At 38.3% G+C, this 20,364-nt stretch overlaps 1 protein-coding gene across 2 annotated transcripts in view; it reads right to left on the bottom strand.

The window, feature by feature from the left end:
• The window catches only part of baiap2l1b (BAR/IMD domain containing adaptor protein 2 like 1b), a 50,044-nt gene extending 35,377 nt beyond the window's left edge, over positions 1-14,667 (bottom strand). The window contains exons 1-4 of one of the 2 annotated variants that reach the window (XM_042504256.2): positions 14,470-14,667; positions 14,256-14,373; positions 10,191-10,266; positions 8,504-8,590 (exon numbers count right to left, since the gene is read on the bottom strand). In XM_042504256.2, the coding sequence (XP_042360190.2) occupies positions 8,504-8,590; positions 10,191-10,266; positions 14,256-14,306 (214 nt within the window). In that variant the 5' untranslated portion in view covers positions 14,307-14,373; positions 14,470-14,667. Of the gene's footprint in view, positions 1-8,503; positions 8,591-10,190; positions 10,267-14,255 lie in introns of both variants that reach the window. The other variant, XM_042504255.2, reaches the window with a different exon arrangement.
• Positions 14,668-20,364: the final 5,697 nt, after the last annotated feature.

The raw sequence follows: 20,364 nt of genomic DNA, 5'->3' as shown, positions 1-20,364 counted from the left end.
ATTCATCAATGCACCTATGTGTATACATATATGTCCATCTTTATGAAGCACTTTGGTGCAAAAACCATTTTACTTTTTTAAATGCTATAAATGATAAATGTTAAAATAATGTCAATTGCTGCATATTATAGGAGCATAAAAACAGTCAGAATCAAAACACTGGTGGGGGCCAATTTGCTACTTTCTGGATATTGGCGGGTCCTATGACCCCCCTAATGTACTGCAATCATACCCCAGGTTAAGGAGGTATTTAGTGAGGCAGGGAAATGTAGTATATTGAAGTGAAGACATGAAGACTGTAAGAGTACTGGATGTAGTAAGAGAAGAAAAAAGAGCAGAGGCAGATGAAAGAATAAGAACAGTCTAGCACAGTACTCAGAAGGACACTGTATTAAAAGTAAACAAGGCACTAAAATGCCCAAGCTAACTGCACAGGACTGAAAGTCTGACACATCTGACCTTAAAGTCCACTTATCTTACAATACGAACATCGTAATCTTAAAAACGTCAGCAGGTGTGGTTTAAAGTCAAATGCCTGACAGACTTGTTTATTTGTAGAAGGACAAAAAAAATGTTACTCATCAACATATCACTAGATCGCAATAATGAAATCAGTAGAAATGTGTCATGCTACTGGTTGTGTACAAATGTCTTAGCTACACAGGAACCAACAGTCTCTTTACAGTAGTTAACACTCATTTGTTTATTGTTGTCATGCTCTGTGGAAAACGTTGCCAAGCAACAGGTGTTGCTCGATCGAGCAAGGTGTGAGGGCAAAAGTGTGTCATGATGTGAATTACACCGGGATCAATCCACCGCCATTAGCTAACAAAACCAAGCTGAGATAAACCCACACAATACAGACGGGCTGCCCACAGGCGTGTTTACCCGGGCTGTAAAAGGGTCTGGAGTCACTGTGCTCTGTGGAGCATTATTACATTCCTTGTCACAGGGGTGATCGCTGTTACTCAAACACAAAAGTTCTAACAATTTAGCGAGTTTGAGTGAGAAATCATCTGAAGTCTAACTTTTCACATGGCTGTTAGGAGTGAATGAGTCATACAGTATGCAAATGTGAAACTGTAAAGAGGTTTATGATTAGAGAAGATCACTAGGAACTGTCACCATTAACGCTCCTGTTTCTGCACGGTCGAATTAAGTTGAAAGACAGCACAACACCTACAGTAATTGTGTGCTTGTCCTCAGGGCGCTGTAGTTCATGCCACAGTGTCAATATGTGCTGTTTGAACAATGCTTAGTGATTTAAATCAGTTCCACCTTGCCTCAGGTGAAGGTGTAACACATGCAAGAAAACATATTGTTCTGACACTTCAGGGGGGACAAAAAATGCTATCGATCTATCTTTTTTTCTTCTGGATGGATCAAACTCATCTGTGTGTGTAGAATAGCTCAGCTTCTGTCTACACATATACAGATTATGGTTGCAATGATATACCGGTTTTACGGTATACCATGATATGAAAGTTGGCGATTTATTATACTGTGTACATTAACTTTTCTATGATATTGGAAAAAAAATGCAACTGGATGGAGAATCTCACCTTTATTTTTGTTATTTTCAAAAGGGAGACATGTTACACATACTTCAACTCAAAAATGGTTTCAAGTCTTAATTATATTAATGCAACATCTGTTCAACCAAAACTAATCATTCTGTTTTCATTCCTTTAAGGGTCATTCTGATTGATAATAATAATTCTGTAATACAGCTATATGGTGAAATTATGATATTTTCTGCGGTCGTACCATGAAAATCTCATACCGTTGCAACCCTAATATAGATATTTTTGAAAATGGATATGTTTCCCCTCCATTTTAAAAAACAATTCTGTCCACATTTGTTTTACAAAACATCTCAATCCACACAAAAACACAAAAATAACCCCAAAAGCTTGCCAGCATTAGCAGTTATAAAAAGACCAATGCTGACAAACTGTTGGTCTGCCATCATTGTTGTTGTGTCTAGTGCATGCTCATTACAAAAAACAACAATGGGCATGTGCAAATTGAGGAGATGATGTCATCTTCTACCGAACGCTCCATTTTACACATCTACATGGATAAACAGTAATAAGAGTTTTGAAAAATCTGCACCTCAGACGGCATTTTAAAGAACCTTCATTTTAGTGACCTAAAACTCTGTTTGCTTTCGGATGAGAAATATGAAATATCAGTTTATAAGAAAATATCTGTATGTGTGTACACAGTGCCTCAGCCATGTCTTTATAAATGCAGTCTATGAACAATGTTGACTTGATTGCAAGAGATAACACATTTTAAAAAATTCAATTATGCTCCAATCCTGTAGCCATGAGCTCTTCGGCTACTGTGGAGCAGAGAGAAAGAAAAACAAAGTAAAAAATAAAGTCTTAGAGTGAAATGAACAGAGCTGAATATGTGCAAAATATAGAAAACAGAGAAAAAAAAACTCCCACTTTGAGCTGATTTTGTAAACAACATTTTGCTGGTAGCATGCAAAGCGGCCCACAGTTCTTCCACCGTTTTTGACTGTGGGCAAAATAATCCTGGCATGGGAGAGAGCCACCTGACACACCATGCAAACATGCTTGGATTATGTAAAGTGGGCCTGATGCCATTTGAACAGGCCAGGACCATCAAAGGACGGCATGCGTGTGTGCGTGTGTGTGTGTATGTGTGTCCATGAAGCGTCTGCAAAGCCCTCGTTGCTGTAAAAAGGACAAGATTGGATGAGATTCAATTCCCTGCGGATAACAAAATGCTGCACGGTCATGGTGTCTCACAGGCTGTTAAATACACTTCAGATTTTTTTGGCAACAGTTGTAAGGTCCCTGTCAAAAATTCTCTCTGAGGATACCAACAACATATTTTAGGTTCCAGCATCAGTAACACTTAGTTTCACCTCAAATACAGTTAAGATATAAACACTGAACACACCAAGGCCCAAACATCCCGCTGCTTAATTCTTGCTCCTGGTTTGACCAGAGAAGGAAATGAGTCAGATGCCTGAGTGCTTGAGTGAAAGAGCTGTTGACATTTGAACTCTGGCAGAGGAGGAGGAGGAGGAGGAGGAGGAAGAGGAGGAGGGAGACTAAAGGAATTAAAGGAAGAAGGGAGGAGGACGAGGTGCACCGGTCCTCCAATGCCTCTCAAGAGTATCTGGTTTCTGGTTGGCTACGCGTCACCGAAGCTCAGGTTTCTGATGCGGCAGCTTCACTACGTCCAGAGACGAGATGCAGAGAGCTTTTTATTCTTTGTGAAACACCTCATGTTGCTAGGGAGAAATTCTGCTTCCTTAGAGTTCATATTGTTGTCTTGAAATCCTGCAAACATTTTTTGTCACACGGACATGTAGTGCAGAATCGGGTTATAATGCATTACAGGCGGGCATGTATTTAATCACCCTCTCCTCTACATAATCCCCCATAATGACTCAGACTAAACTGTCCGTCATAAGACCAGAGTGCCTCTGTCTGTCTCTGTCCGTCTCTCTCATACAGGGATTAGTGGGTTGCAGACTGCGTCCACAGGTGAAGGGTGAGTGTGACATCATGACTTCACTCTACATTCAAACTGTTTTGGGACCTATCTTTTCTATTTTTTCTATGTACGCTTTTTTTTTAGATGAGACTGTATATTTAGTTATTTTGATTAAAACGAGTGATAAGTAGGTAAAAAAAAATACTTTTTTCATTATTTAAATGGACACTGATAACAATCAGCAGTTTGTTTGTGTCCATCCCCTCATTTCCTCTCCTTTTCCTACAACAGGATGTATATTCTTAGCTTTACTCATCCCAGAGGGACCTGATTTACTGTAAACTGCTCTAAATGATGCACTTTTATAGCAGGAACACTAACAACTTTTGGGTGCATGTGAACATAAAAGGTACAGCACACATTGCAGGAACTGTCGGTTTGTAAACACTAGGGCGGTACCCAACTCAGATTTACGTCAGTTGAACACATTTAGGTGTTTACGAACATTCAACTATTTGTTCCTTTTTTCCATACTGATTTAGAGAATTTGAACAGGGTTCAGTGGGATGTGAGTGACACTCACGTAATACAGTGAACAAGCCAAATACACTAACAATGGACCAGAAATTTTTGCCAACATTAGATTTTACACAAAAGCACAAGACTGTGTGGTATTAATTTGCTGTGAGCTTAAAATTCATCACCTCTAAGCAGAAGGAAGAAGATAAAGTTATCTCAGAGCCTGACGGGGTAGCTGCCTTCATGTCTGCAGCTGCCTCTGCCGAAGAGCAGCATGAAAGTGAGGAGAGCTCAATTTGCAGCTTAATCTAGGGACCAAAACTACGGCTGTGCCATATCATATCGCTCACGATAATACCGGTATTATTTTTCATATAATAAAAAAAATCTCATCGTGATAACGGCGATATTCAAACTAGTTCACATAATGACATCATACCATTACGCATGGCAACAACAAGCATGGTTGAGAGCAACTTTGCTATTAGTTACTGCTGTTCTCTAAAAAAGGGTTGATCTTTTATATTTATGCTGACACTAAAAACTGTAACACTTATTTTATACATCTATATGTTGCAATTGTATGTTCTTGTAATTAAAAATGAAACATATTTTATATTTTTCAGTATTGATTTCATGTCATGAAGAATATTGTGATCGCAAAAAAAATCCCTAAAGTATGGCGATATTATTTTTGGGCAATATCACCCACCCCTAAACAAAACAACCCCTCAAGTGCACTGCACACTGACTGACTGACTAAAAAAAACATTTGAAGGAATATCAGTCAACTGAGGGGCCACCAACTGATAGACTGAATCTCCATCTTTCAGCTCTAGTAAACACAATACTCAACCTCTCCTCCCTACACTGACTGCACGTACACTGCAAGCTACTATTGTAGGAAAGGTACATTTGTTGCAATGGAAAAGCCGACACATTAGTTAACTAGCTAAGCTATCCACCTTTACCTGCCTGACAGAAAACAGCCAACTCTGAATCACTCTTCATCCTTTCCTTCAACGCTCTCCAGTTAAAGTGAAAGCCCACCCAACATCCACTCATTCTGTAACAAGCTTCGTCCGTTTGGTGTTTCACCTCCTTATATTTGCTTTCTTCCTCCTGGATGAGTGCGGCCACTACCTGACTGCTACCGACCTCATCTTTGCACTGTGCATAAGGCATCCTGAACATAGCAAAATAGGAAAAAAATGAAGAGAATACAGGCAGAGAGCACTTCTAGTGGGTCATAATGATATAATCATCAATAATGATGATTGAGAGGGATTACTTTTGACTGAGCCTTCACAGTGTGTTTAGGAAAAGCCTGCATAGTATATCTTTACATACAGATGTTATTTCCTTTAGCAATTTGGGTATTTTGGGGTAAAAATCCAACAGTGTCAAGCCTTTGTCATTCCCAAAATAGATGTAAAGGTGTCATGACATGCCTTTTTGTTATTTAGAGACTAAGGGTGGGGAAAAAAAATCGATATTTATATCACAAATACAAATTAAATTTTTGGTAGCCTACAAGAATAATATAATCAATAGCTTTTTCAGTCCACTGGATACATTTTGATGTAATAAAAATGACTGAAGTGAGGTGAACAGGCTGAAAACTTTATCTTATTAGATTCTATAGATGCTGAAATTTTTCTTTGGGGACATAGTCTGCAGTTGAAAAAGGTCACATATCACAGTATGTTGCATTATAATTTACTGTGAAACTTAGCATTTCTAACAAGTATAAATTTGCAATAATATCGTATTGTGATTTATGTATTGTGATATTAACATATCAATAGGCCTCTATTGACTCCCACCCCAAAGGCTGAAAGCAAATCTGCATTATCTGTATTATTATGAACCAAAGATGACAAACCCAAGTGTTTCTGCCATGTGATTATATTCATGTATTGGAGAAAATATGTCAGTCTATAGAATCTTAATATCAACTACCTGTAGATTTAGACAAAGCTGATTATTATACATTTAATAGTGGCTGAAAACACAAAATAATCCACTGAAACTTCCCAAGCTTATCCAGCAGAATAATTCATTTCTCAGTTGACCATCTTCTCATATGGTGCAAACACTCAAGTCCTTGCAACAAAAACAATGACTGCTTCCAACATGCTGAACAGATGGAGGAATGGAGAGCTGAGATCTGGATTTATAATCACACTGTTTTGCACAATAACAACGTGTCACCATTAGAATCCATAGCAGCTTAAATGTATTAAATCTAACCAGCCACAGATCTGCATTTAAAAGAAAATTACAAACTCTTATTATTCAAGTCTGCATGGGGTCAATGTTTAATTTTTTTGGGTGGAGTACCACTTTAAGAGTGCCAGAATATTGACACCAGAGCAACACCAGGTGGCACTTCCATTGTGCTGCTGAATTTAATTAGCAGTTTTGCAGCTAATCAGCAGGGGAGTTGAGAGACATACTGAGGTTATATCAAAGTGTGCCACTAGTGACAGTGAGTTAGGGGACCAGACATCTTTGGACTGCAAATGAGCTTATGGGAACCGAAGCCTGGGGAGTTGGTTAGAAACAAACAGAGAACCAAATAAACTTGAAGCCACAGTGTTTTTCTGAGCGCACCACACGCGCATCCATCACAAGCATCCGGCTGGTATTAATTAAAAAATAACTGCTGCTGTGTTCAAACTACAGTGCTTGTTTGTCACAGTGATAACAAAAAGGTACAACAAAAAAGGTACCATGTGATGAAAATTCAGCAGAAAATTAACTAAAGCACCACACCATGAATACACCTGCAAAAATGATTGCCGTACTTTGTAGATTACATTTAAAGGTCAAGTGTGTAGGATATAGGGGAATGTACTGGCAGAAATAGAATATATTATAATAAGTGGAGCCCAGCCGATATACTGGTCAGCCAATTTTATCAGCAAATATTGGCCCATTACAGATATATCTGTGTCGGCTTCTATATTGTCTGATATGCACAATATCAAAAGCTAAAACAGATTATGATGTAAAAAAATGCTTAGAGTAATTTAAAAATGATCAAATTCCCACAGTTAAGTTTATTTTTTCAGTGCACTGACGTCATTTTTGACAATTAAGTTCAATGTTAAACTGTGAACTATCATTGTCGTGAGTATTTGATAACTATATGTGAGGGATAACTGCATTTGTAAAATAATATAATATAATGTTGGCCAATATCTCAATATCAGAATTTTTTACTCCCGAATATTGGTTACTCCGCAATGTTGGTATCGGCATCAGCTCCAAAAATCCATCATCTGTCAGGCTTTAATTATAAGTATGTTTACTTCAGTGTATATACACATGAAAACAAGAATTGGGGGTCTTCCTCCATGGAGTCTGCGTTGTTGCACCGTTATGTTTCTACAGTAGCCCAGAACAGACAAACCAAAGACTGGCCATTTGCGTTTTTGCGTCAGGCACCGCAGTTGGCAGCCTCTCCGTGATAAGCCAAATAGCCTCTGAAAAACACAGACTTTTAACGTGAAACTTCTTTAATCCATAGTTTTAATGTTTTTAATCACTGGGTCCATTTGTTGGAGACGAAAAGACCTCCACTGATATTTCGGCTCCCGGTAAAAACCTCCTGAACGTCTGAGTCTTAAGTTATCAGAGAAAAAAAGATGAGCGCACTATAGCAGGTGCTGAGAAAGAGGCCCCTTTGAGGAGTCAAACAGCATCAGAAAAACACTGACTTTTAATAGTAAATTGCTTTATTCAGTGTTTTTATTATGGAGTCCATTTGTTTTGGAGAGGTAGAGACCTCCGAGTAAAAACCTCCTGAACAATAAACACTGAAGGCATCAGAACCAGGAGAAGTTTCGGCTGGTTGCAATCTGCAGTTCTCACTGCTACAAGACACTAAATCCTACACGCTGCTCCTTTACGGCTTTGCATGGATTTCCCATTGTATATCAAAAAATATATATTATTTATGGTGACTGAGTGTAGCCTGAGATGCTCACTACAGATTTTTCTGTCCAGGCAAAAGAAAAACTTTTTGGAAATGGACTGACATGCATGAGTAACTAAAGCTGGCAGACTTTCAAAATAATGACTGGGGCTATTTATGTTACCTTGCTTTATATTACGTCTATTACTGTTTGCCACATTGATTTTTTTGCTTCAATAAATGTGCAATTTGTGACTCTTGTTTATATTGATTGATTCTTTCATTTCTATTGATTGTGAGGAACTGCTATAAAAACACTACAATTAAAATTGCATTTATATAAAAGGTAAAATGAGAAACTGTTGATGTAGAAGAAATTATCCAGAAAAGCTTCATTAATTTCTTCAGCACATATAGATTAACTGCAGACATATACTGTATAAACGCATCCCTGGAAAAACAATAATGCTTCTGAGAATCAAGTGAGATAAACAACTGTGTCAGGAAAGTAGGAACTAGTGTCTCCACAGTCTGTAGAGTTTTTTGCAGAGAGCCAGAGGACAGGGCAACATGGAAACTTACCTAATTCTCTGGAGACAGGAGACACTGCAGCATTCTCCCCAATCTTAGACATTGCATCAAAATACAACTTTCCCGCCAGGATCATTGCTGGGAAAATGATAAAATTATCATTAATGTTTGTCAGAATAGCTCCCTAATGCTTGTTAAAAACCACTGAGCAATATTCTGTATAACAAGGTATTAAAATGTGGCCTGGTGTACCTGGACCCAAGCAAAACCCTAAACTCTCCCAGCCACTATCAACCTTTTAGTTATAAGCATTTGTTTTTCTAAACTCTAAGTTACGGTGTATGTTTATTAAAAGGGACAGTTCACAACAAAATCAAAAACACAATTTTCTTCTTATATTTAGTGCGATTAATCACAGATTGTTTTGGTGTGAGTTGCCGAATGTTGGAGATATCGGCCGTAGAGATGTCTGCCTTCTCTCAAATATAATAGAGCAAGATGGCACTCAGGCTTGTGGTGCTCAATGCAACAAATAAAAACATTTGAAAAACTCAACAGCAATGTCAAGAATCATGACCCAATTACTCAAGATAATCCACAGACATTGTTGTCATCAGTTAAAAGTAGATACTATTTTCTTTTTACCAAACTACATCCGCCATCTCTGTCACCATGCAGAAAGAAACATGCATCTACTCAGAGACAAGTCGGGCTAGTGCTCATGAAAGCACAAGATGTAAACATTAAAGAGCTGTAACCATAGATTGTAAATAAAGATGGACGACGCGCCCCCACTTTCCCCCACAATGCTGAAATGAGGTAAAATATCCCGGATATGAGCATTGCCATCTTGCAAGTGTGATGTCATTGGGAGCGTCCAACCAATCGCAAGCAGCTGCATTGAATGCGAGTGCACGGATTGGCTGTCACGGCTGTCAATCTTGAAGGAAAAGCCTCCTTTTGCATAATTTAATAACTCATTAAAACCAAACTTATCATGAAAACAAACACTTGAACAAACATCAGGGTGATGAGAACTACCTTCAGTGACAGAGAACATCTTTGGGAAAAATTTATTTGACGTGTACTTCGACTTTTTAGTTCAGCCTATGACCGTTCACTAACATGGAGGGGCGGGTCTTACGACCTGTACTGCAGTCAGACACCAGGGGGCGATTGAGACTGAATAACCTCACTTTGGGGGAGCTGTCATGTCGTCCATCTTTATATACAGTCTACAGCTGTAACATTAGCCATCTCAGTGGTGCTAGGTGAACTAATAGAAGATGCATACTTCTTTCTGTGCTTTGATACTGCTGTTGGGTGTAGTTCGATAGAAGGAAAATAGTTCCCACATGAAACTGCTCACAACAGGATCTGTGGATTATTTTGAGTAACGTTACAGCACAGCTGAGGAGGAAGACATTAATGTTTACATCTTGTGCTGCCACGAGCACAAGCCAGTCATCCATGAGAAGATGCACACTAACTTTTGTACGGTGATATGGTTGGTGGGTATAGTTTGGTAGAAAGAAAATAGTTCCTACATAAAACTTTTTCCAAGAGCCATCTGTTACACTGGAGAGAAGGCAGACATCTCTAAAGCTGATATCACCAACAACTCACAACTCACATCAAACCAATCTAGATAGATTAATAGCTCTACAGTTAAGAGGAAAATATGTTTTTGATTTTAGAGTGAAGTGTTCCTTTAATGTAGTAAATAAAAAATGCTCACCAGCCACTGATTTCTCATAGTTCTTGCCCAGGTTGACCAGATTCCTGAGTCCTGGGTTGAACTGGTCCATCACACTCTGGGCGGGTGGAGACAGAAGGAGAGACATTGAGTCACAACTTCATTCAAGGTTTCAATTGTTGAAACATTATTGACTCAACAGGTGGGTGACTGTCCACCTCACTGTTTGACATTAGACGTCCGGAAGAATGAAATATCTTTAGTCACAGTTCACACGCAGGCAGTCTTGATTTATCTGACGCATGATGTCACAGAAGACAAAAAAGTGTTTCATGGAAAATGACAAAGAGACTGAAGACTGAAACACAATACTGCAACACAAAAAAGAATGAGGAAGAATAAAAAGTACGAGAATAAAAGGAAACAAAACCACCTAAACAATGAAGACATTAGAAGAAAAGAAGATTTTTTTTCTAATACTATTTTGGGTTTTTACATAGCAGCGGGAGCGGAGTCTCCATTCTTAACATTCCTTGATCCATGTCACAAAGTGGCACTCACATTTGTAATCATGTCTTGGACTCTGAATTTATTTCTGATAATTTTACACGATTCATTTTCCGTGTCCTATCTTAGCTTAGGCTCACACCCAAGATGAGAACGCAGGGACTGATTAAACTTTGGGAAAGCCACCTTAAGACACACATGGCAAACAGTGTTTCATGAGCCTAGCAGTGCTCCTCCTCCTCTGATTCAAACCTTTGTCAATAAGTGACACATAAGCTGCAGACACTACGAATCTGATGACTGTATTCATAAGAAATGACACCTTGGATACTCTCATTCCAGACTTCATAAAATATACACAAAAATCTTTGGGGGGCACAAAGAAAACACAGCTTGGCCCTAATTTGCTGCACCGCCACTCATGTAAACATACAGCTGCTGTTGATTATAGCAGAGAGCCAGAGGTGACGGCTGCCGAGGAGCTCACTGTATAATCTTACCGCACAGCACACACGGCCAGCTAAATTATTAAACCTGGAGTCTTTTTCCTGCATTTCATCACACCAAGGAGCTGTGGGGGCTGTCCCGGGAGGAGGCCGGCAGATAAAAGCTGTTCGAGACGGCTAAATGCTTGTGAGAAAAGGAATTAAGTCTCTCTTTTCTTGTTTTACCTCCAGCCTCTCTTGATAGCACCTGTCACCTTCACTTACCCACCTGTGGAGTATACAGACTGAGGCGGCAACTAGTGATTATTTCCATCGATTATTTAATGCATAGGTGTAGATTTTGGGGGAATGTGGGAGACACAGTGGCACACGCCCCCCTCATATTTGAAACCTATAAATTTGTCATACCCAATAAAATATGGAAGTAGCAGAGGACTTCTGTTTTGATGAAATTAAACATATCTCCACTATACATTGATGCAGAAAGGGCAGAAAATGGGGCAGAAAAATTCACCAAAATGCAAAACGAAAACTGATGCTGAGTGAGAACGCCCAAACCTCATCTGTGCTCCCCCTTAATGTCGAAACAAAATACAGTCCCTTATTGTGTATGGCAAAGCATCTTATTTTCACATTTGAGAAGCATGAAACCAGCAAATGTTGGGCTTTTTTGCTTAAAATATTACTAAAACGATTATTGATGATCGAAATAGTAGCCAATTTTTCGTGGATTGACTAATCAATTAATAATTGCCACTCTAATACAGACCTGGCTACACACATAAGTTAAAACTCAGGGTGAGATTCAGGGCTCACATCCATGTATGTATAATTTAATAACTTATAACTTAACTAACTCATAACTTCTTCTGTGTGGCCAGCATGAACTCCAGGTCAGGATTCCTTTTAGTGTTTAATGTTTAGGAAGTTTTTACCGGGAGCCAAATTATTTGCAGAGGTCGCTTCATCCCTAAACAAACAGACTGGTAAAAACACTGAATAAAGCAGTTACACATTAAAATTTTGCTTGTCGCAGACTGGCTGCTAGCCCAGCACCTGCAAAAGTATGCTTTTTTTTTCTCTGATAACTTAAAATCCAGACGGTCAGAAGGTTTTTACTGGCAGCCATATTATCTGCAGGGGTCTCTTCTTTAAATCAAACTGACCCGGTGATTTAAACCTTTAGAGACACTGAATAAAGCAGTTTTATGTTAAAAAAAAATTTGACACTGCTCATTGCGGAGGGGCTTCTGACTAAAGTGGCAGACGAGAAAACGCCAATCGCCTTATCTAGAACCAGTGTTTGGTTTGTACGTTCTGGGCTACTGTAGAAACTTGGCGGTGCAACATGGCGGACTCCGTGGGCGAGGACCCTCTCCCTATGTAGATATAAACAGCTTAGTCTAAGGTAACGAAAACACGATAATCCTCATTTTAAGGTGATTATAGACTAAAAAAAACAAACTTATTATACAATATTCCTTTTCTGCCAAAATACCCCCCAATATCCATCAGGCTGAACCTTTAACACCAATGACGTCAAACTGAAAATATGAAACACTATGAAACAACACTTTGCCTGCTATCAAACATTGCAGCACTTCATTTTCACAGCACCCACTTAACTTTAGAAAATAAACTTAAGTTAATTACAGGATGGCACAGATGCCAGAGTACACTAAAGAGCACTCCAAATGATGCTGATCAACCACGGCGGCACGTTAATGAGGAAATGGCACACCTAGGGTGGGACTATTTTCTTCAAACCTTTGATCCAAACTCACTGACAGTCAGTTAAAGCCTCTGCAGCACTCTGACTAAAATCTGTTGATAAACTGTTTCAGCACTGCAGTCAGTCTCTAATGATGCAGAGCTAAATCGAGACGCGTTTGTTCTAATAACTCAGCTCAGGGATCATTAAGAGCACAAGAAATTAAATGTGAAAAATAACTTGGTCACAGTATTGACACTTATTTAAGACACATACTATCTCATCATAATATATCTTAGCCTGCATTCAGCTACATTATCAGCCCTAAAAAACGAGGGTCAGCTGATTCTAGGTTGAGTTTACTCTTCTAATATGAACTATTAGTGAACGGTTTTATATATAACTCAGCCCAGGGATCATAAGGACATTAATGTTAAATGTTAAAAATAACCAGTTTAAAGCACTGACACTTATTCATGACAATATGCTACTTTATCATAATATATATTAACCACTTATTGGCTATATAATCAGAAAAGACAAAGAAGGTAAACTGATTCCAGGTAGAGTTTATCCTCCTAATGTGTATTAGTGAATAGTTTTGTATGTAACTCAGCCCAGTGACTCAGTGACAGCACGAGACATTAAAAGTTAAATGTTTAAAATGACTTGAAAACAGCTCTGACACTTAGTTACAACACATACTATGTTATCATAATATATATTAACTCCTGTTCAGCTATATTATTAACCAAAAATAAAGTTAACCTGATTCCAGGTTGAGTTTACCGTTCTAATCCACACTATTAGTGAAAAGTTTTATATTTAGCTCAAGCCAGGGATGATTAAAAGCCCAAGACATTACTGTTTAATGTCAAAAAAAGTACTGACAATTATTTAAGACAAATACAGTTTTATGATGATATATTTTAGCCTGTATTCGGCTACATTATCAGCCCCCAAAAAGAAGGTAGATTGATTCTAGGTTGAGTTTACATTTCTAGTCTGAACAAACAATGACCTTTTTTTAACATATAAATCAGCCCAGGGATCACTGAGAGCTCAAGATATTAAATGTTAAATATAAAACATGTTTAAAGTATTGACACTTACTTATAACACAATCTATATTATCATAATATATATTAGCCTGTATTCGGCTTTATTATCAGCCAAAAAATAACATGTTAAAGCAATTCTTGGCTGAGTTTAGCCGTCACTCCATCTCTGCTTGTATTATTAGTTTAATATTCAACTAGCGTGGCTAATTAAAAACACCTGTTAGACGGTCAGCTGCTAAACGTCACCGGAAAGTTGAAGCGCAGCGCGTGAAGCTGTCTCGGCAGTGCTCGCGTGGATGTATGGAGGTATTTTTCTCTCGTGTGTGTGTGTGTGTGTGTGTGTCGTGGTCGCACCTGTTGTTTCCACACTAACGTTACCCACCTTGTATGTACTTTCGGTGAGCTTGTTCACCTCCTCCGCGCTCCTCGACATGGTTAACTTCTCTTTTGGCGCCCGATAATGGAAAAAAAAAAACAAGAAAAAAAACACCGCCGCTAACCTGAAATAAAACAAAGGTCTAACAGGGAAAAGTGACCAAACCTACGGACACATGAAATTCCTCATAGCCAGCAGGAGCCGCAAGACGCACACATACCAGCAAAAAATGATAAAAACTGAGAGGAAGACAGAGATAAAAGTCCAGTGAGCGAGAGTCCGGCTGCTGCTGCTTCTCTGCGTGTGAGCACAAAAAAGCTGAGCTGTCAAACTTGTTGTAGGTGGTGAGTTGAGGAGGGGAGGAGGCCTGTGGAGGTAGGAAAAGGTGGACAGGTGTCAAGCCAACCGGAATAAAGGAATAAAAGAGTATCCGGTTGGCTACTTTCAAATTAAACCTTTGGTTCTCATGATTTTGACCGGAACATGTTGCAGAATAGTTTTTTTTCAGTGGTGGAAAAGTATTTAAATCAATAAATAAAAGTGGCGAAAGCACAGTATAGAAAAATATTCAAAATTTCACGTAAAAGTTAAAGAATATTATCAGGAAAATCTACTTCACCCCTTTGAAACCTGTACCTCAGTTTTCTTGTGCTGTTTTCATGCCTCCCATAAGCTATTTGACCCTTTAAATCCTGATCAAATTGGTTTGATTTGTTTCTAAAACTTAAAATTAAAAAACTATCCCAAACAACTGGGAACAATGTCCAGAAATCTACATGTATAATTATAATAACTATGTGCAAAATTATGCTATAGAACAATATAACAATAATAATAATGCCAATATTATTATTGCCAATAATATAACCCCAATAAATACACTATTTTTCTTTCATTGCACTTTTTAGGTCATTTTCTCATCGTTTTTTATGTCTACTTTTCTTTGGCTCATTTGCAAATTTTTTCTTGTAACTTAAAAAAATAATAATTTTGTTGTTATTTTTTCCAGCCATGTCTTCTTAAAATGCTTATTGCCTTTATCCCATGTTTTTGAAAAAATCAAACCAATATGTAACACATGAAGCGGTGGGTTTAGGGGTCCTTTGCCGGTAAATTTGAACATTGAAAACATTTTTTTTTAACCAATTTCCGCCTTTTCTGCATTCATGTATGGTTAAAATGACTTAAATAAAATGAAAATAAAAGCTCTCTCCTATTTTAATGTTTTTATTTTAAAATATTGAGGGGTCCCCACACCTTGGGCTCTCAACATCTTCTTACGCTTTTATTTTGAAGGCCTTGTTCCAGTGTTGTTCTAAATGCTTCTCTCTGGCTCGACACTTCCTGTAAGCAGGTAGCAAAGGTGGACAGAGTAAATACTGAAGACGGGCGCTCCCTGGAGGCAACTAATCCATAATACAATGAAAAAACACATCACTGTACTGCACACACCTATATGTGCATTTGGATAAAGTTAAATATAAGATATGAGGAAAGCTGTAACTTTTTGTAGTGACTGATATGGACGCATTTTTTTCTCTTTTTTTGAAGCATCTTTCTTGTGATCCATCCATTTTCTTTCTTGTTTTTGTATTCTGGTTTAACCTAATGGAGAAGTGTGTTTATATAAGTTTGATTTCGTTTTCAGTGTTACAGATAACAGCTTTAAATAGCACAAATAGATTGTATTACTTAAAGTGTATTACTAAGATACTGTATCACAAAAATGCAGTGATAAATTTGAAAAAATTAAGATAGAGATTTGGATGCAGGATTCATTCCCATTTTAAGTTTCATCATGCAAAACAGCTGCTGAATTTCTAACACTGGAGGTAACAAGTGGGAGATCCTTTTTTTTAATGATACACAATGGTATTGAGGATGTTTCATGATTTACCACTAGATGTCCCCCATGGTCAGTTAAATTTCTCTCATGCTAAGAGAAGTTTCATAACATTTCAGATTAAAAAAAAAAAAAAAAAACATATGTGCATAACATGCATGTATTTATGAGTGTAAATCCCTTATAAGTTTTTCTTTTAATTATGTTTCATTGTTTTCTTTTTCACTTTTATATTTCATGACAAGCTGACATGATCAGTAGGCTACTAACAAATAATTCAAAATCACATATAGGCTCCCCACTTTCTGCCCATTTTTTCTTGACGTCCTACAAATCAAACAAAGCGATGGCAAACATCACGAGCATCAATTGTGAGAGCAAATATGCAGAGCCTTTGCTTTGTAAATGTCATTTGATGGTAAGACTGTGGAAAGCTTCCCTGCAGCCATGGGGAGCTACAAAAGGAGCTGAATGTAAAATGAGATTGTGCCCTCAGGCTCTGAACACATACCACTGCTATCAGCCCTCAAAACGCTATAAGGTGACACGTACAACGTAATTAGTCTCCAAAGCTGCTGTGTGAGTGGTATTCTATTTTTTTCTCTCTTGCTGTTATCTCCTGCATCACGGCCGTCCTGACAACCTCCCACTGAGTTATGTTCCTGTAGGCAGGAATCAATACTTAAGGAATATAATGCTAAATAAAGAAATACGAGGGTCAATTATAACAAGTCACTCAGATTTCTGAAAGGCTAAAAAGTAACTTCAGGCTGCCACTAACTTTTTGTGTGCTCAAGGACAGACGTGTGGTAATAATAATGTTTCCTATGTAGTTTTAAGGAACGTCTTACATAAAGCACCCTATATTTCAAAGAAAAGATTAGATTTTGAAGCTTTAAAGGGCCACTTCAACCCAAAAACAAACAATACATATGTTTCTTCTTACCTGTAGTCAACCCAGTCAACAGGAAAAAAAAAGAAAGAAAAAGTTTTTATTGTTTTTGTTTGAATTTGCAAACCATGGATATGTTACATTTGTACATTATTTTATAGTGGATATGTTGACACTTATCAACAGTGCTGTAATGAAGGTGTGGATAAGTTTAGGCACAAAATTCATTTGGTTATAGCTGGGAAAAGATTGTGTTTGGCTTAAAACACTCATATTTGGGGGTGTAAAGGCAGCTGTTAAAAAAGGGATACATTGGGGGAAAAAACTCAGGTTTTTGGCAGCTGAAATAGCCCTGAAAAATGCTGCAATGTGATGGTAATAAACCCCAAGATTCAATGCCAGACACCAGTGGAAACGCAGTGAAGGGGCTCAGGAAAAAAAAACAATGTTGGTTTTGTGGTCTGCAGCATGGCAGGTGTCTCAGTAAGGTGATACCATTCACTTTAGCTTCTGATGACAAAAGTCAGCTTCTGTATTTATGGAATTTTTAGAAACATTGATATGATAAATATGAAACATGCAAATGTAACATATTTGTGGTTTCCAGAAACGTATAAGCAAGAGCCTCATGCTCATGACAGCATGAGATGTAAACATTAATGTTGTGCTGTTTAGCTAAGCTGTAATGTTAAATAATTCAGTGGTTTTAGGTAAACTAGCAGTAGATGCATGCTTTCATCTGCACAATGATTCAGCTGACTGGTGTAGTTTGGAAGACACAAAATAGTTCCTACATGAAACTGATCTGTGGTTTATCTTCAGTTACCAGCTCATGATTTCTGGAAAGAGACATTGCTGTTGAGTTTTTCAAATGTATGTTTTTTGGCACTTTGAGCACCACAAGCCGAGTGCCATCTAATTCCATTATATCAAAGATAGACATCTCTGTGGCTGATATCTCCAACACTCAGCAACTCACACCAAAACAATCTAGACTGATAAATAACACTAACAGTAAGAGGAAAAATATGTGGTTTTGATTTTGGGGTGAATTGTCCCTTTAAATGAAAACAACTGGATGACACATAAGGAGAGTGAAAGTTAGAATTTGCATAATAATAGGATTCTGATTTCAGATGAAAGGGCTCTTATTTTTTTAGAGCACACAAAATCTTCAAATTCAGTAGACTCTGCCTCAGTTAGTCAGCTGTCAGTAGTCGTATCCTGACCGAGACTCTTTTGGACTTTGGATATCTGCTTTAATCGAAGTTGAACACTTCCAATCCATTTGGAAAAATTGCATGGCAAAGTTGAACGCAGACACCGGAGTGCGCTGCTATGAAACAGACTTAAATAACATCCCAGTCTCCAGACATTGCCACTTTTACCTCATGAGTGATTGAGTAGACCAGTCAGCCAATCATGATGCCTGTCAAACTGTCAACTGCTGTGAAGAAAGTGATGTTTTTAGCACCAGCTGGGGGGCAAGAAGAAGAGAAGGAAGAAAGCAACATGTTGACGCACAAAATAAAGCACCGCACTGCATGTTACAATCCCTTTGAACAGCACAGTTTGTGTGAATTGATGAAATCTTATTGTGCCAAATCAATAAAATTACAAAGAAACGTTAAAACTAAAGGATGTGGATCTGCTGAGGTTCTGCATGTACTGTACTCACTGCCACTGTCGCACAAGCTCTCTGTGACCTCTCTCTCATTGTCTCTGTCGTGCATGTCTTCTCAAGGACAGCCACTGTGACGGAATAGATAAGTGCACCAAGGCATTCAAAAAAGACAGCCTGCTTATGCTGTGCCAGCAAGGCCACCTCCTTTTCAGGCATGCCATGTTTTTCCCGGCAGAGCTTCACAGAGGCGATGCAGTAGACAATGAAGACAGCTTAAGAATTTGGTTTTCGCCCTTGAAGATAGTACATGATTTTGTCGTTTACAACCTAGCAAGCAGTAGCTGTGTTAAAGAATAGTCTGCAAATATGTTATTAGGTTAAAGCTCAATCTATGAAAGTTTTTATTTATTTTTTCATTGACGTCAATGCTGTGCCTAAAATACTGCAAGGATGGAATAAGGAAGATAAAGATACAAAACTCCTCATTATACTTATCCATTTCAACCAACACTGTGTGCAAGAACGCTATTATTTCCTGTCTGAGTTGCAATTTTGGAGCTCATTACTTTCACCGAGCAAGATCATAAATCTAGTCTTAATCTATCGGGCAAACTGAAGGCCTAAAGCCAAACAACTAATTCTCGTATGCAACATTGTTTTCAAGTAACAGCTTGACCAGAAAGCTAAAAAAGCACAACTGGCTCTTGTTGTGCAAATCTGTGGTTTAATAGAACAACTGCATCATGAGTAAAGCGGATATCCAATGCCATGGTGCATTTAGCAGAAAAACAACATATATCCGAAAGCTTTAGTGATGCGCCAGCTTTAAAATATCCATTACATGAGCTGTCTTCTCCAGCGTCACAGTATTCATGGTACAAATCATCAGCAAACACCAGGCGCCCAGCTTTGACAGTCTCATCGTGATGGTTACAGAAACTGGGATTTTAGCAGCTTTCGGGGTTACACTGTAGCAAATTATCTCCAGAAACATTTTCCAAGTCAAGGCAGACATAAATCTCAGTCTAAAATAAAACTTGAATAGATGATGTGCTGGTGCCTGGAGGAGGCTGGAAGTACTTGAGTAGGAGAAAAACTTCCTATATGAAAAAAGATTTTTAAATGAATAGATTTAAGAGGGTCAAAAGTATTTCACCCTGATTCAAAACTTCATTTTTAAATGGATAGGTTGGATTTTTTGAAGTGGGGTTGTAAACGTGACCAGTGTTACGTCACCCATTGGTTTGTGGACTATTCTGTTGAAGCAAAATTGGCCCTTTGACCTCCGCCATCTTTTTTTTTTTTTGGATCCAGAAATGACCATCTTTGAATAAGACGGTGGAGCTGTGGGGGAGCGAGGCGTGGACCTTACTCTCGACAGACTGTAGCAACACCTTGCAGACAGCCTGTCACTCAAAACGGCCCCACCCCTTAATTATGTTAATGTAAATGGGTGAGATACCTTAAACTTCGCCCCCTTACAGTTGTTATAAGTGTTGAATTTAGCTATAGAGACCAAAACCATTGTTTTTTTGTACTGGGCTATAAACATGTTTATTTCTGCTATTAAGTTGATTTTAATATGGGTGTCTCTGGGCATTGACTGGCCAGCCTGTTCAAGAGACATCAAATACTGCTGTTTTGACAGTACTACAAAAGCCACCTTGTACATCCACATGACATGCCCCTGGATGGCGTCACTTGAGAAGATGGGCAGACCGAATGTTGCGAGTGCACGATACGCCACAAAACAGCG

The sequence above is a fragment of the Plectropomus leopardus genome, chromosome 18 (genome assembly GCF_026936395.1).
Source record: "Plectropomus leopardus strain MGB_pleo_1.0 chromosome 18, ASM2693639v1, whole genome shotgun sequence".
In the NCBI taxonomy this organism is placed as follows: Eukaryota; Metazoa; Chordata; class Actinopteri; order Perciformes; family Serranidae; genus Plectropomus; species Plectropomus leopardus.
The sequence above is the reverse complement of the archived record's forward strand: the minus strand, read 5'-3'. Positions and strand labels throughout refer to the sequence as shown.